Source organism: Heptranchias perlo, unplaced genomic scaffold, assembly GCF_035084215.1.
Source record: "Heptranchias perlo isolate sHepPer1 unplaced genomic scaffold, sHepPer1.hap1 HAP1_SCAFFOLD_934, whole genome shotgun sequence".
NCBI classification, from domain to species: domain Eukaryota; kingdom Metazoa; phylum Chordata; class Chondrichthyes; order Hexanchiformes; family Hexanchidae; genus Heptranchias; species Heptranchias perlo.
In genome coordinates, this window is record NW_027139975.1 from 30970 (window position 1) to 48023 (window position 17054).

The 17054-nt window shown below is 47.6% G+C and overlaps 1 protein-coding gene across 2 annotated transcripts; it reads left to right on the top strand.

Moving 5' to 3' along the window:
* The first annotated feature begins 959 nt into the window (after positions 1-959).
* On the top strand, positions 960-12910 carry LOC137319933 (gametocyte-specific factor 1-like). 2 transcript variants are annotated; one of them, XM_067981809.1, is made up of 6 exons: positions 960-2140; positions 4120-4227; positions 5517-5655; positions 7755-7841; positions 8875-8947; positions 12207-12910. In XM_067981809.1, exons 2-5 carry the CDS (start codon positions 4135-4137, stop codon positions 8940-8942), a joined length of 387 nt encoding a protein of 128 aa, XP_067837910.1. In that variant the 5' UTR covers positions 960-2140; positions 4120-4134; the 3' UTR covers positions 8943-8947; positions 12207-12910. The 2 variants fall into 2 exon arrangements, with proteins under 2 accessions (XP_067837910.1, XP_067837909.1); XM_067981808.1 differs by lacking the exon at positions 960-2140 and adding an exon at positions 2153-2782.
* The last annotated feature ends 4144 nt before the right edge of the window (positions 12911-17054 follow it).

The window sequence follows — 17054 nt, forward strand, 5'->3', positions numbered from 1 at the left end:
GTGCTCAAGGTGGGTCTGACCAGAACTGGATACAGTGCTCAAGGTGGGTCTGACCAGAACTGGACACAGTGCTCAAGGTGGGTCTGACCAGAACTGGACACAGTGCTCAAGGTGGGTCTGACCAGAACTGGATACAGTGCTCAAGGTGGGTCTGACCAGAACTGGACACAGTGCTCAAGGTGGGTCTGACCAGAACTGGACACAGTGCTCAAGGTGAGTCTGACCAGAACTGGACACAGTGCTCAAGATGGGTCTGACCAGAACTGGACACAGTGCTCAAGGAGAGTCTGACCAGAACTGGACACAGTGCTCAAGGTGGGTCTGACCAGAACTGGATACAGTGCTCAAGGTGGGTCTGACCAGAACTGGACACAGTGCTCAAGATGGGTCTGACCAGAACTGGACACAGTGCTCAAGGTGAGTCTGACCAGAACTGGACACAGTGCTCAAGATGGGTCTGACCAGAACTGGACACAGTGCTCAAGGAGAGTCTGACCAGAACTGGACACAGTGCTCAAGGTGGGTCTGACCAGAACTGGACACAGTGCTCAAGGTGGGTCTGACCAGAACTGGACACAGTGCTCAAGGTGGGTCTGACCAGAACTGGACACAGTGCTCAAGGTGGGTCTGACCAGAACTGGACACAGTGCTCAAGGTGGGTCTGACCAGAACTGGACACAGTGCTCAAGATGGGTCTGACCTGAACTGGACACAGTACTCAAGGAGAGTCTGACCAGAACTGGACACAGTGCTCAAGGTGGGTCTGACCAGAACTGGACACAGTGCTCAAGGTGGGTCTGACCAGAACTGGATACAGTGCTCAAGGTGGGTCTGACCAGAACTGGACACAGTGCTCAAGGTGGGTCTGACCAGAACTGGACACAGTGCTCAAGGTAGGTCTGACCAGAACTGGACACAGTGCTCAAGGAGAGTCTGACCAGAACTGGACACAGTGCTCAAGGAGAGTCTGACCAGAACTGGACACAGTGCTCAAGGTGGGTCTGACCAGAACTGGACACAGTGCTCAAGGTGGGTCTGACCAGAACTGGACACAGTGCTCAAGGAGAGTCTGACCAGAACTGGACACAGTGCTCAAGATGGGTCTGACCAGAACTGGACACAGTGCTCAAGGTGAGTCTGACCAGAACTGGACACAGTGCTCAAGATGGGTCTGACCAGAACTGGACACAGTGCTCAAGGAGAGTCTGACCAGAACTGGACACAGTGCTCAAGGTGGGTCTGACCAGAACTGGACACAGTACTCAAGGTGAGTCTGACCAGAACTGGACACAGTGCTCAGGGTGGGTCTGACCAGAACTGGACACAGTGCTCAAGATGGGTCTGACCAGAACTGGACACAGTGCTCTGGGTGGGTCTGACCAGAACTGGACACAGTGCTCAAGGTGAGTCTGACCAGAACTGGACACAGTGCTCAAGATGGGTCTGACCAGAACTGGACACACTGCTCAAGGTGGGTCTGACCAGAACTGGACACAGTGCTCAGGGTGGGTCTGACCAGAACTGGACACAGTGCTCAGGGTGGGTCTGACCAGAACTGGACACACTGCTCAAGGAGAGTCTGACCAGAACTGGACACACTGCTCAAGGAGAGTCTGACCAGAACTGGACACAGTGCTCAAGGTGAGTCTGACCAGAACTGGACACACTGCTCAAGGAGAGTCTGACCAGAACTGGACACACTGCTCAAGGAGAGTCTGACCAGAACTGGACACACTGCTCAAGGTGAGTCTGACCAGAACTGGACACAGGACTCAAGGAGAGTCTGACCAGAACTGGACACACTGCTCAAGGTGAGTCTGACCAGAACTGGACACAGTGCTCAAGGTGAGTCTGACCAGAACTGGACACAGTGCTCAGGGTGGGTCTGACCAGAACTGGACACAGTGCTCAGGGTGGGTTGACCAGACCCCTGTACAGTTTGTTCCGGACTCCCTCTGACTTGTCCTCTCCTATTTTGTCTCTCTGTTGATTGCTGCTCCACCATCGCTGGACATGTTGAGCATTGGGACAGGTTTCAGACAAAGATCAAATTAAAAGTGGAAAAGTGTCTGTCAGTGGAAGATTCCAGAAAAGATACAGCAATCCTGGGCCTGGCAGAAGTTCGTTTCATGATATCAGAGTGAGTCTGACCAGGATGAGGTGTGGAAAGATTTCAGAATCAAGGGCAGCACTAACATTATCCCAATGTCTTGATCCCACGGATTAAGCAATGTGATAAACAGCTTCACTCATCATTTAATGAGATAAAAACGCCATCCCATCTCAGAGATCGGTGAAAACATTTCATCAGAAGATTAAAACCTGACTTGGCCAATGAAAGACAGCCAGGGGGACATCCCTAGTGAATAAATCAACCACAAACACCTGTCAGTTCATCGACTGTCCTTCCTGTCTGATTTAATGTCTCCAGTGCACTTTCTGAACATGCTCAGATCCAAGAAGATGGAAGTGCACCACTCGTGTTGTTTCCCCCAGTAGGCACGAGTCACCAGAATTGGCCTCCCCACACCTCAAGGTCCAAAGAAAGGTTCCAGCCAATTGTGATTGGACAACACTGCCACTGGGGCCCTGGAATATGGAAATCCCTGGGCTACAATTCGAGGATAGTGAATGTGAGGGGAGGGTCAGAGAGTGGTTGAAAAGCCATGGTCTCTTTCTTTCTTCATACCTGTACTAGCAGGAGGAGGGGGGACATTTTGTTGTTTTTGAAAGAGAGACAAGAGCAGCAGTTCAAACTGCACTGGGCCTTGACACCAGCCAGGTATGGATTTAGAAAACTCTCTTTTGAGGCTTGTATTTTTGATCTTTAAAAGTTGTGGTATGTTTAATGAATAAGAGATGGATTATATCTTATCTTTAGGCCTGAACTGGTCAGTTAGCAGAGACTGACTGACCGGTGAGACTACAAGCAGTAAATGCAGAATCTCTTTCCCCTCCCCCAATCCTGGGTGTGATTCTGAAACTTAAAATTCACATTAACAAGTTTAACTTTTAAACCCTGCTTTATTTTGTGTTTTCTTTTAAAAAGAAGTGACAGTTCGATGTTGTCCATTTAGATTCTAGATCCTGTGGTTCTAGGCCCCGGGCATTTTACTATTTTCAGAGATCGGAGGAGTCCTGAGTGTTCCTGCTGCCCTCGAGCTCTGAACTATTTGGACCTCTGGTCAGGTCGAAAGGAATGTTCAGATTCCCTCTCCTTTAAACCTCTGGCTGCCTCTTCCAGTCAAACCCTGTGGTTTTGTCGAACCCGGGGAATTCTGCAATAATGACCAGACTCTCTCAATCGACAGGTTCTAGCGAAAGAAAGCTTGGGGGGGGGAAAGACTGGGACGCCTTGCGTGAAGCAGGAAAAGATGCAATGCTGTGACCTCCAGGAGAGTCCAACACATGGCCCTCAATTTAGCCCTCCTCATGGTGAATCCAACCCATCGTACAGCCGCTCTTGCACTGTGTAAAACTCACTCACTCCAGCTCCTAGTGCCCAGGTCTCTCACGGCCAGTGATGACCCCCCCACCAAGGTAAACTTGTCAGATTGGCTGAGTCCAGTGACTGGAAAGTTGCTCGCTCTTCACCCAATCTCTAATATCTCCCTGTTTCTGTCGCAGGTTCATCGACCTGAAACGGCAACTCTGTTCCTCTCTCCACAGATCCTGCTGAGCATGTCCAGCATCTTCTGTTTTTTTATTTCAACCAATCTAATTGCAGTTTATGAACGGCCCTCAGCACCTTGAGGGCCGCTCCTGACACGAGAGAGATCAGAAAAGCCGATATAAAGAATGGAGAACAAATGTATGTTTTGTAACTTTAAAAAAATCTTGTAATCCCTGCACTGTTTTGAGATGAATGTAATGGACGTTCCCCACATTCCTGACTCAAAAGCAGGACGATGGGCCGAGTGGCCGCCACCTGTGCTGTACTTACTATGATCGAGCCGTTTGTTACTTTTACCTGGTGTGACTGGTCCCTGCAGGTGGCTGAGAGTTAAAATGGTGGCAGTGTGAGCCATTTTAACCCCCCTCCTGCTGGGCTGGCAGGGTTAAAATTGGGCCTGAAGTCTGGGCAATGTACCATGGATGATGATGTCTTTTTTCACTTAGACTGACCTGTACAACATGGATTCCAACCAACTCTTGGTCTGTCCCTACGACCAGAGCCACAGGATTCGAAGCAGCCGCTTCCCATACCACCTGGTGAAGTGCAGGAATGTAAGTACGTCTCACTGGGTGAGCTGTAGGCCTGCTGTCCGTTTACACGAGGGCTGTGGTTGACCTCGGGTCTGCTGTCCGTTTACACGAGGGCTGTGGTTGAGCTCGGGTCTGTTGTTCATTTACACGAGGGCTGTGGTTGCGCTCGGGTCTGCTGTCCCTTTACACGAGGGCTGTGGCTGTGCTCTGGTCTGCTGTCCGCTTGCACGAGGGCTGTGGCTGTGCTTGGGTCTGCTGTCTGCTTGCACGAGGGTTGTGGCTGTGCTCGGGTCTGCTGTCCACTTACACGAGGGCTGTGGCTGTGCTCGGGTCTGCTGTCTGCTTGCACGAGGGTTGTGGCTGTGCTCGGGTCTGCTGTCTGCTTACACGAGGGCTGTGGCTGTGCTCGGGTCTGCCGTCCGTTTACACGAGGGCTGTGGCTGCGCTCGGGTCTGCCGTCCGTTTACACGAGGGCTGTGGCTGCGCTCGGGTCTGCCGTCCGTTTACACGAGGGCTGTGGCTGCGCTCGGGTCTGCCGTCCGTTTACACGAGGGCTGTGGCTGTGCTCGGGTCACTCCATTTCCTGCAATAGGCAAAATAAAAACTTCAGATGCTGGAAATCAGAAAATGCTGCAAAGACTCAGCAGGGCGGGGAGGAGAAATAATCCCAGTTGTACCTTTTCAAACCTGGAAAGTAAGACGGGGACAGGTGTTAATACAATCGGAGAAAAGGGAGGAGAAAAGTTTTTTTTTTAAAAAGACAACATTCCCAGAGGGGAATCGGCAGCACCATTCCTGAATTTGTTGGTTTATTTTGCATCAACTTCCCTGTTTTTTGGAGAGGAATATTTCTATGGAAGAAAGATCCACGCCCGAAACATGACCTGGTCTGAACCCAGCCCCCCCCCACAGATCCTCACTGATCCGAGACTGTCCAGCATTTTGTCCCAGATTTTCTGCACTCGATTTGCCTGAGGCCTTGACACCTGACTCTTAAAGTCTCTGTGACATTACCTTTTACAAAGAGCTGGGTTTGGCACGTTTTTGAAGTAGGCGAGTCGATGGAGGGGGATCCTGTTCGGCCTGTTTGCAATCCAGAAAGGTCTCTGGTCTCCGAGTGGCACTCTGCTCGGGGGGAGGGGAGTTTGAACGGTTTCTGTGTGCGTCAGGCAAACTTGACTAAAACAGGCCCCAGATTGTCTGCAAAGTTTAAACCAAACCCAATCAGGGAGGGAAGGGAATGGACTTTGACCCCGTTTTTTAAAACATAAAGTCTAATTTCTGTCCACTTTTTTTTTTTTCCTTTTCAGAATCACCCTGAACTGGCACGCACGATCAAAATCTGCCCTTTTAATGCAAGGCACCGAATCCATAAACCTGAATTCAAACATCATCTTCTGCATTGTGAAGATGGCAAATCGGCTACAGAAGGCAACGGGCAGGGAACTGGTGAGATCACGAAGTGGCCTTTTAAACCAAAAGCCTGGTCAGAGGAGGGTTTTAAGGAGGAGCGAGGTGGTGAGGCAGAGGGATTTAGGGAACGAAATCGAGGGCCTTGCCAGCTGAAGGCACGGCCGCCAATGGTGGGGGAAGGAAGTCATGGATGCGCAATAGGCGAGAATCAGAGGAACGGAGAGTTTGAGGGAGTTGTAGGGCTGGAAGAGGTTACAGAGATAGGGAGGGGGTGAGGCCATGGAGGGATTTTAAAATTGCACCATTGGTGGACCAGGAGCCAATGTCGGTCAGCGAGCCCAGGGGGTGATGGGTGAACGGGACCTGATGCGAGTTAGGATACGGGCAGCAGAGTTTTGGGTGAGCTCAAGTTTATGGAGGGTGGAAGATGGGAGGCCGGCCAGGAGAGTGTTGGAATAGTCCAGTCTGGAGGTAACAAAGGCATGGATGAGGGTTTCAGCAGAAGATGAGCTGAGGCAGGGGCGGAGACGGGCGATGTTACAGAGGTGGAAGTAGGCGGTCTTGGTGATGGAGCGGATATGAGGTCAGAAGCTCATCTCAAGGTCAAATAGGTCACCAAGGTTGTGAACGGTCTGGTTCAGCCTCAGAGTGACCAGGGAGAGGGATGGAGTCGGTGGAGAGGGAACAGAGTTTGAGGCGGGGACAGAAGACAATGGCTTCAGTCTTCCCAATATTTAGTTGGAGGAAATTTTTGCTCCTCCAGTCGGACAAGCAGTGTGAGAAATGAGACAGTGGTGTGTTGGTGAGGTCGAGCTGGGTGTCATCAGCGTGCATACGATAGCTGACCCCATGTCTGTGTATGAAGTCGAGGCAGCATACAGAGAGAAATAGGAGGTGGGCCGAGGATAGATCCTTGGGGGAATCCAGAGGTAACGGTGTGGGAGCGGGAAGAGAAGCCATTGTAGGAGATTCTCTGGATACGACTCTAGGTAAGAGTGGAACCAGGCGAGGGCAGTCCCTCCCCGCTGGACGACAGAGGAGGGTAGTGTGGTCAACCGTGTCAAAGGCTGCAGACAGGTGGAGAAGGATGAGGAGGGATAGTTCACCACGGTCACAGTCACACAGAATGTCATTTATGAGTTTGATAAGGGCCGTTTCAGTACTGTGTCAGGGGCGGAGACCTGATTGGAGGGATTCAAGCATGGAGTTGCAAGGAAGGTGGGTACGGGTTAAGGAGAGGATAGGGAGGTTGACGATGGTACGATAGATTGCAAAGACAGAGGGGTCAAGGGTGGCTTTTTGGAAAGGGGAGTGATTGTGTTGGTTTTGAAAGCAAGAGGAACAATATCTGAGGAGAGGTGACTGTTTATAACATCGGTGAGCATGGGGGGGGAGCCAGGAAGGGAAGTTGGGTGGTCAGCACTTTAGTAGGAATGGGAGTCAAGGGAGCAGGAGGTGGGTCTCATGGACAGGGCGAGCTCGGAGAGGGCATGAGGGGAGATAGGAGAGAAACTAGAGAAAGATGGTTTGGGAGGGGTGGGAGAGCAGCTGAACAGATGGTCTCAAACTTAGTGATCAAGAAATTCATCAGCTTGCAATTTCTGGAGGGGAGCATTGGTCCAGGAGAGAGAGGTGGTTTTGTATCAATTTATTGCCAGTTGTATTGAACAGAAATTCAATGAGGGCAAAATCTCAAACTCAAAGGGGAATGTGAAATTCATCAGCTTTTCCACTACTGTTTCTTGTGTTAATTTGAGGTCCAAAGTTTTAAGAATTCCCCTGTCGCCTTCCTCTCCTGGCGATGTTGACTCTTCCTGAGGGATATGGTCCTGGTCATTCTCTGGCCCCGGCCCAGAGGCACTGAATCCTGCACAGACTGGGGACGGAGCATCTGGGCCCCTTCCTGCTTTGAGACTCTGTTCCACACTGGGGAAGAATATTTATTCATGCACACTTTTTAAAATAAAAACTACCACAATTTAATTTTCAGATTTAGATTGTTCATCTGAGAACTGTCCTTCTTTCCCACCAGAAAACCCTTTCAAATTCCATGTAGAAAGAATGATTCAGGCTGGATGAAAACTCCCAGATACCACCTGACATCCCTCCATTCATCTCTCTCTTCTTTTTTCCAGAATCGAAATATTCATTTGACCCAACAAACTTTGCCCCACAGCCTGATAACGGGGAGAGACTGCCCTGTGCTGAAAACTGGGATGAGGGTATGTATGACTTGCTGCATATCTCCATGTACCTCGAGGCTGGGAGATATTGAACCTCAGTCCTGCTCCTTCTGCGAGCTTTCCTCGATGACAATGAAGTGTTTGTATCTTCCTCTGGTCAGTTTTCTCCCCATCCCTTTTCTCTCGAAGGTTTTTGATTTTTGCCAGGGTAAAGTTGCAATGTCAGTCGCCCCTCTGTATCTTGTACATGTGACCGTTCTCGTGTGAGCCCGGATGGTGAGTGCTGAGCTGTTCCACCATGGAGGGTCATCGCAATCCCGGCCCCTCCCAAAATCCCCCACACATGCTGACTTTCCAATGGGATACTCGGGAGCAGGAGCCCTGGATTTCATTTCCCCTCTCCTCCTCTATCAAGTACCTTTGCCAGGGAGCCTTAATCCCCAAATCCTCTCTGATGTTGGAGATACTGTCGAAACTAGATAGTGAGTCAGTGTTACATGTCAAGAAAAATCTCCTCCCCTTACCCTTTTTCAAATTCTCCTGTCCTCTTTATCTGTTGTATTGCACGATGTTCTCACGTGGTGAATGTGCTTGCTCTTTACATCGCTGCTCCTTTCTGTCCCATCTTATCTCTTCCGATCAGTTCAAATGTGCTCCTTCACTTCACTCCTCCCCCACGCCTATTCTCTCACCGCCCCTTTTGTCTTTAGATTAGTTTGCTCCTGTACTCCTCCATTTTTGAGGATTGCTTGTTTAGTTCGCACTCCTTCCCTCTCCCCCGGTTTGTGCTTATCCTGCATATTATGGTCCGAGTTTTGTTTTTCAACTAAGCTTTCAGCAATTTAAACCCCACGTAATATCTTTTTTACTTCCTGTCTCAGTGTGTTGAAGCTTGCCTTTTTAAAAAAAATCATTTCTTTTTATCCTGGTGTGGATGTTAAATAATATTGTTATCCCATATCCCCACTGGTTCTAACTTCTATGTGATTGATAAATAAAGCAGGAAAAGCTTGGATGATTCAGGAACCTGTGACCGTTTATCAATTACTGTCTTGTTTTTTCCCCTCAATAGGAGAGGACGAGGCCTCTTCTCCTTTTATCTTTGGTGAGGGTAAATTTCTTAATGGCAAGAAGGTCTAGAGCAGGTGAGTATAGTGTTACTGTGGTGAAATAGATTGTATCCTTGTGTTTGAGATTCAGAGGGTCAGAGAAACCCTCAGGTCCTGTAATGGTACAAACTCTTGGTGTGAGTGAATCAGCATTAAATGTGATACTATAGAGGGATATGGGCCAAGTGCAGGCAATTGGGACTAGCTTAGTGGTATAAACTGGGCGACATGGACATGTTGGGCCGAAGGGCCTGTTTCCATGTTGTAACTTCTATGATTCTATGATATGCAAGTTCTATCTTTCTACATCTCTCAAACACTCCAAAGTGCTTCCCATACTGAGGTACTTTCTGAAGCAAAGTCACTATTTTGGGTTTTGTACATAAGGTCCCACTAACAGAGATGACTGGCCAGTTGAACTGTTTTGGTGATGTTGTTTGAGGAGAAATGATGGCCAGAAGACCAGGTGAACACTTAATTAGCGCCATTGGAACAGGCAGACAAGACCTTGCTTTAATGGACCCACTGAAGGATCACACCTTTGACGATGCAGCATTCCCTCCATATTTCATTGGTGTCGGTCCAGATTATGGGGTCAAGTCCTTGCATGACATTTGAACTTGGGACTTTTTGACCTGGCCAGAGTCCTCCAACTGTAGGAGAGCGTTGGGCAACAGTTGACCAGTGAAGCAAAAATCTCTTCCAGAAAGGATGACCACCTCTGTCTCATTTTTACACTGCAGTACACAGAAGGCACGTGAAGATCATTTTGTACAGCGCTCCACCAGATCTGTAACCACTTCAAAACTCCAGTAAACTGGTCAGACATAAGCTGCCCCTTCTGAACGCTCTCTCCTCCAACCACAGCTAGTGATGCAACATCTCCTCAGCTTTTGTGTTTTTCTCTGCGTGTATGAGCCTTACACTTGTTCCAAGTTACAGCTCAAAGCAAAATGGCTGTCCCTCCAAAGGTAGCCCTGCACATTAAAGCATACGTGTTAGATAGAATTACAACAAAAACAGGCCATTTGTCCCAACCAGTCCGTGTTGGTGTTTACCCTCCGCTGGAGCAGTATCCTAATCCCACGTGCCTGCCCTGTTCCCATATCCCTTTATTCCCCCTTCTCTCAACCCTCTATCTAACCTATCCTTAAAATGTTGACATGGTCTCTGCCTCAATCACTAACTCCAGTCGTGCAGTCCACAGCCTCACAATCCTCTGTAAAAGTTTCTCCTCTCTGTCCTAAATCTTTTGCATCATTGACTTCAATTGCGGAGATGCTGGCCATAATCTTCCAATCCTTTAGATACGGGGGGTGGTGTCAGAGGACTGGAGAATTGCAAACGTTACACCCTTGTTCAAAAAAGGGTGTAAGGATAAACCCAGCAACTACAGGCCAGTCAGTTTAACCTCGATGGTGGGGAAACTTTTAGAAACAATAATCCAGGACACAATTAATTGTCATTTGGACAAGTGTGGATTGATTAGGGAAAGCCAGCACGGATTTATTAAAGGCAAATCATGTTTAACTAACCTGATAGAGTTTTTTGATGAGTTAACAGAGAGGGTAGATGAGGGCAATGCAGTTGGTGTTGTGTATATGGACTTTCAAAGGGTGTTTGATAAAGTGCCGCATAATAGGCTTGTCAGCAAAATTGGAGCCCATGGAATAAAAGGGGCAGTGGCAGCATGGATACAGAATAAGTGACAGGAAACAGAGAGTAGAGGGAGGTGTACAGTGTTCCCCACAGACAGACAGACGGACGGATAACAAGTGCAAAGTGATATATTTTGGCAGGAAGAATGAGTTGAGGCAATATGAACTAGAGGGCACAATTCTAAAAGGGGTACAGGAACAGAGTGACCTGGGGGTATATGTACACAAATCGTTGAAGGTGGCAGGGCAGGTTGAGAAAGCGGTTAAAAAAGCATACGGGATCCTGGGCTTTATAAATAGAGGCATAGAGTACAAAAGCAAGGAGGTTATGATGAACCTTTATAAAACACTGGTTCGGCCACAACTGGAGTATTGTGTCCAGTTCTGGGCACCGCACTTTAGGAAAGATGTGAAGACCTTAGAGAGGGTGCAGAAGAGATTTACTAGAATGATTCCAGGGATGAGGGACTTGTTATGTGGATAGACTGGAGAAGCTGGGGTTGTTCTCCTTGGAACAGAGACGGTTGCGAGGAGACTTGATAGAGGTGTTCAAAATCATGAAGGGTTTAGATAAAGTGAATAAAGAGAAACTGTTCCCATTGGCGGAAGGGTCAAGAACCAGAGGACACAGATTTAAGGTGATTGGCAAAAGAACCAAAGGTGACACGAGGAAAAACTTCTTTACACAGCGAGTGGTTAGGATCTGGAATGCACTGCCCGAGGGGGTGGTGGAGGCAGATTCAATCATGGCCTTCAAAAGGGAACTGGATAAATACTTGAAGGGGAAAAAATTTGCAGGGCTATGGGGAAAGAGCGGGGGAGTGGGACTAGCTGGATTGCTCTTACAAAGAGCCAGCACAGGCACGGGCTCGATGGGCCGAATGGCGGCCTCCTGTGCTACAACAATTCTACGGAAAAGAAAATTGGTGGGGGGAATGAATTGGACGTCAGATTTCACTATCGCTGAAGACCAATTTCACCTGCTTTGGGCTTTTCAGCCTTGACAGGCGGTGTCTGCCAGGTGATCTTTACACAGGTGTATAAGAAGGGGAATGGAAAAGGTTAAATCCTGGATCGCTCACTTAAAATACGTTGGGACAAGAGGCCGTCCGTTCAAACAAGTGAAAGATAACTTGAGGACCGATGTCAGGAAATTCTTAGTGATCAACACATGGAACGGACTCTGGGATAGAAAACACACTCCTGTAATGGAGGAGTGTGGGATTATTCTCTGGATGGGTGAATTAAGATGGACTGAATGGTCTTCCTCGTTGGTTACCTATGATTAGTTCAGGGTAAATAATTTAATACTGAATCTCCTGAAGTGAGGGGGAAGTTGCTTTACTCCTAGGAGAGGTGAATCACTACATGTAAAAACTCACTATTTACCCTCCTTAAAATAGTCACTCCCCTCTTAAACGAGCAAACTGAGCAATGTTCTGCAAACATTGTCCAATCTCAGCACCAGTTTCTAGGCTCAAGTCTCTGTTTTGCACCTTTTTAGTAACTTTCTGCTGGTCGACCGTCTGCGTAAATGGAATCTCGCTGTTGAACATTGAGGTAACCGGGTGTGAGGATGATAAGTTCCCCCCCAACAGCTGCGATGACTAATGATCTGGATTTAACTTTGTTTTCAGAGCACGAGGATGTGACCGGATGTGTTTCACGAGGTGACCGTCTGTTGTCTTGCTCTGCGCCTGGTCCAAGGTTTTTCAAGGAGTCAGGAAATTTTGTATTTCTTAATTGTACATTTTAAAGGAAACCCCACATTTTGATAGCTAATTTTAACTGAGGGTTTTTATGGATTTTACATCTGCATGTGCTGGGAAAGGACTTTGATATGTGAGGGGAGATGTTCCAAGTCCCTGCAAGAGGTGAGAGACTGTGGATGCAGATCAGAAAATTGTGGGCCCTCACTTTTCCATCCACTCTACTCTGTGCAAGGAGTCAAACTCTACCATGTTCAGTTAATTCCAAGCATTGTTCTAATACTGGTATCTTTTAGATGTTAATTGTTTTATGGCTTGGCTGGAGCATGTGTTGAGATATTGCAGATGGGGAAACGTCCTCAGTACTGCACTGGGCATGTCGGCCTGGATTATGCACTGGAATGGGCCATGAGCTTCTGACTGACTGAGTGCTACCACTGAATCAAGGCTGACACATAAAGAAGGTAATTCCACCTTTCTCACTGTGCTGGATAAACCACTCCTTCTCACATATATGTTTGTTACGGTGTATCATGTTTTGTAGATTGATGATCTGTTGCCCATTTTATTTTCAAACTCTTTTATACAGAGCCAAACTAACCATTGACCTGTTAATTTTTGAATTAAAATACTGATGATATACGAGTTTTTTTTTAATGCAAAACTGGTGCAAGTTTTAAATGAGTAAGAATGTAAAACCCTGTCAAACCTCAAACATCTTGGAACATTTCATGGATAATCAGCTTGAGATGTAATGACTGTTCTGTGGACAACTATGACTGCTGTTTTGGGCAGAGATTCCTTCCCCTAGTAAAACAATAATGCAGCAAAGACCATTAATCACCATTTTTGGTGAATTTGGTTGAGGCATGAATATTGGTAGGAGACAGGACATTGAATTCGGGGACAGGGACTCGATAAAATTAACATAAGTAAAGCAACAGTAATGAAGAAAATAATAGCACTAAATAGTGACAAATCCCCAGGACCAGATGGTTTCCATCCCAGGGTTTTAAAGGAAGTAGGTGAGCACATTGCGGATGTCCTAACTATAATCTTTCAAAGTTCTCTAGATTCAGGAACTGTCCCTTTTAGATTGGAAAATTGCACATGTCACTCCGCTTTTTAAGAAAGGAGAGAGAGGGAAACCGAGGAATTATAGACCAGTTAGCCTAACATCTGTTGTGGGGAAATTGCTGGAGTCTATAATTAAGGATAGGGTGACTGAACACCTCGAGAATTTTCAGTTAATCAGAGAGAGCCAGCATGGATTTGTGAAAGGTAGGTCGTGCCTGACAAACCTGATTGAATTTTTTGAAGAGGTGACTAAAGTAGTGGACAGGGGAATGTCAATGGATGTTATTTATATGGACTTCCAGAAGGCATTTGATAAGGTCCTACGTAAGAGACTGTTAGCTAAGTTAGAAGCCCATGGAATCGAGGGAAAAGTACGGACTTGGTTAGGAAGTTGGCTGAGCGAAAGGCGACAGAGAGTAGGGATAATGGGTAGGTACTCACATTGGCAGGATGTGACTAGTGGAGTCCCACAGGGATCTGTCTTGGGGCCTCAATTATTCACAATATTTATTGACAACCTAGATGAAGGCATAGAAAGTCTCATATCTAAGTTTGCCGATGAGACAAAGATTGGTGGCATTGTAAGCAGTGTAGATGAAAACATAAAATTACAAAGCGATATTGATAGATTAGGTGAATGGGCAAAACTGTGGCAAATGGAATTCAATGTAGACAAATGTGAGGTCATCCACTTTGGACCAAAAACTGATAGAACAGGGTACTTTCTAAATGGTAAAAAGTTAAAAACTGTGGATGTCCAAAGGGACTTAGGGGTTCAGGTACATAGATCATTGAAGTGTCATGATCAGGTGCAGAAAATAATCAAGAAGGCTAATGGATTGCTGGTCTTTATATCGAGAGGACTGGAGTACAAGGGGGCAGAAGTTATGCTGCAGCTATACAAAACCCTGGTTAGACCGCACCTGGAGTACTGTGAGCAGTTCTGGGCACCGCACCTTTGGAAGGACATATTGGCCTTGGAGGGAGTGCAGCGTAGGTTTACTGGAATGATACCTGGACTTCAAGGGTTAAGTTATGAGGAGAGATTTCACAAATTGGGGTTGTATTCTCTGGAGTTTCGAAGGTTAAGGGGTGATCTGATCGAAGTTTATAAGATATTAAGGGGAACGGATAGGGTGGATAGAGAGAAACTATTTCTGCTGGTTGGGGATTTTAGGAGTAGGGGGCACAGTCTAAAAATTAGAGCCAGACCTTCCAGGAGTGAGATTAGAAAACATTTCTACACACAAAGGGTTGTAGAAGTTTGGAACTCTCTTCCGCAAACGGCAATTGATACTAGCTCAATTGCTAAATTTAAATCTGAGATAGATAGCTTTTTGGCAACCAAAGGTATTAAGGGATATGGGCCAAAGGCAGGTATATGGAGTTAGATCACAGATCAGCCATGATCTTATCAAATGGCGGAGCAGGCACGAGGGGCTGAATGGCCTCCTCCTGTTCCTATAACTCCCTGCTCTTCAAAAGGTCCTGTGGGATCTTTACCATCCAATATATTTCCTCCCATTGGAATGCTTTTAGCCCCTGGCACGCTGGGAACACCGTGGGGCAAGGGACAGGTTACTTGGTGGAAAGCTACACTGCTCTTGTTCAGCCGGAGGAAATTTGGACTTTGCCCACCTCAGGAACGGTGATGTGTTGTATGACATCATCATACCCCCATGTCCGATGGGTGGAAAAACATGTAGGAACTCTGCATACCAGGGATTATGCTTGCTTGCACTAGCCCTTTCGGTGAGGGTTTACTAAACTTTCTTTCTTCCTTTCTTCCCTATCCCTCCACTGAGTTGAGCCCCCAGGCCCTTAACCTGCACTACTCAGCACCTTTTAACATAGAGAAACGTCCCAAGACACTTCACAGAAGTGTCATTAGACAAAAAATAGACACTGAGCCAAAGAAGGAAGGGTACAGTAATGTAGTGATTGTTACTGCACTGGTAATCCAGAGGCCAGGACGATTAATCTGGAGAATGTGAATTAAAATAAAACCATGGCAGTTCTGCTCCATCACCAAGACCACCTACTTCCACCTCCGTAACATCGCCCGTCTCCACCCCTGCCTCAGCTCATCTGCTGCTGAAACCCTCATCCATGCCTTTGTTACCTTGACTATTCCAATGCTCTCCTGGCCGGCCTCCCATCGTCCACCCTCCGTAAACTCCAGCTCATCCAGAACTCCTGCTGCCCCTCGTATCCTAACTCTCACCGGGTCCCGTTCACCCATCACCACCTGTGCTCGCTGACCTACATTGGCTCCCGGTCCGGGAACGCCTCGATTTTAAAATTCTCATCCTTGTGTTCAAATCCCTCCCTGGTCTCGCCCCTCCCTATCTCTGCAATCTCCTACAACCTTCCAAGATCTCTACGCTCCTCCAATTCTGGCCTCTAGTGCACCCCCCATTTCCTTTGCCGCACCATTGGTGGATGTGCCTTCACACATCTAGGCCCTAAGCTCTGGAATTTCCTCCCTAAACCTCTTAGTCTTTCTCTCCTTCAAGACGCTCCTTAAAACCTACATATTTGACCAAGCTTGTAATCACCTGTCCTGATATCTCCTTCTTTGGCTTGGTATCAAATTTTTATCCAATTAAACTCCCGTGAAGCGCCTTGGGACATTTTCTGACGTTGGGGTTGCTTTGTAAGGAGAGTGCTGAGAGAGGCACAGAGGGAACCTGGAGGCTTATCCAAACAGGAGTCAAGCCTGGGACAACGGCAAGAGAGTAGGAAGGTTGATGAGCAGTGAAGGGTTGGGGTAGGAATTTGGAGGGGGCAAAGTACCCAAAGGAGAGAAATTAAAGGTGGCATAACTGGGTGACAGGATGAGGTGGAGACAGGAGAGAAGGTTCCAAAAGGGTTAAAATGAAGAGAAAGAAAAGGGAGATAGAAATAATGGGGTTGGGTTCAGAGCAGAAGCCAGAATGCGATGTGAATGGACACAAGAAGACTCGGCTTACTTGGCACAGCAATGATTAGGATAGATATTGTCCTGGTTTTAAATGGAGATTGCGAAGAGACCAGAAGAGAGAGTCCAAAGTGAGTCAGAGGTTGTGTGGGACAATGAAGGTGACTTGCAGATAGGGTGGAGGCAGGACCAAGACGACAGGAACAGGAGGAGGCCATTTCAATCCCTGGAGCCTGTTTGGGTATTTAATTAGGAGTGGGAACACTTTAGGTGTGTGTGTGACGAGAAAAGATGGGTTAATGTTCCAGGTAGAAGTGATCTGAAAAAGCGCCACACCGCAAACAAGAATCAGTGTGTTGCAGGGTGACTGATTGTACAATATTAATACACAGACACACAAACATCGAACTTATCTAAAAATGATCCATATTATAATACTGCCCAATGGAGGTTAATTAAAAGGAGACTGAGTGGGAGCACACGGGGAATTGGGATACCCCGGGAGTGGGAGCGCACGGGGAATTGGGATACACCGGGAGTGGGAGCGCACGGGGAATTGGGATACCCCGGGAGTGGGAGCGCGCTGGGAATTGGGATACCCCGGGAGTGGGAGCGCACGGGGAATTGGGATACCCCGGGAGTGGGAGCGCACTGGGAATTGGGATAACCCGGGAGTGGGAGCGCACTGGGAATTGGGATACCCTGGGAGTGGGAGCGCACTGGGAATTGGAATACCCCGGGAGTGGGAGCACACTGGGAATTGGGATACCCCGGGAGTG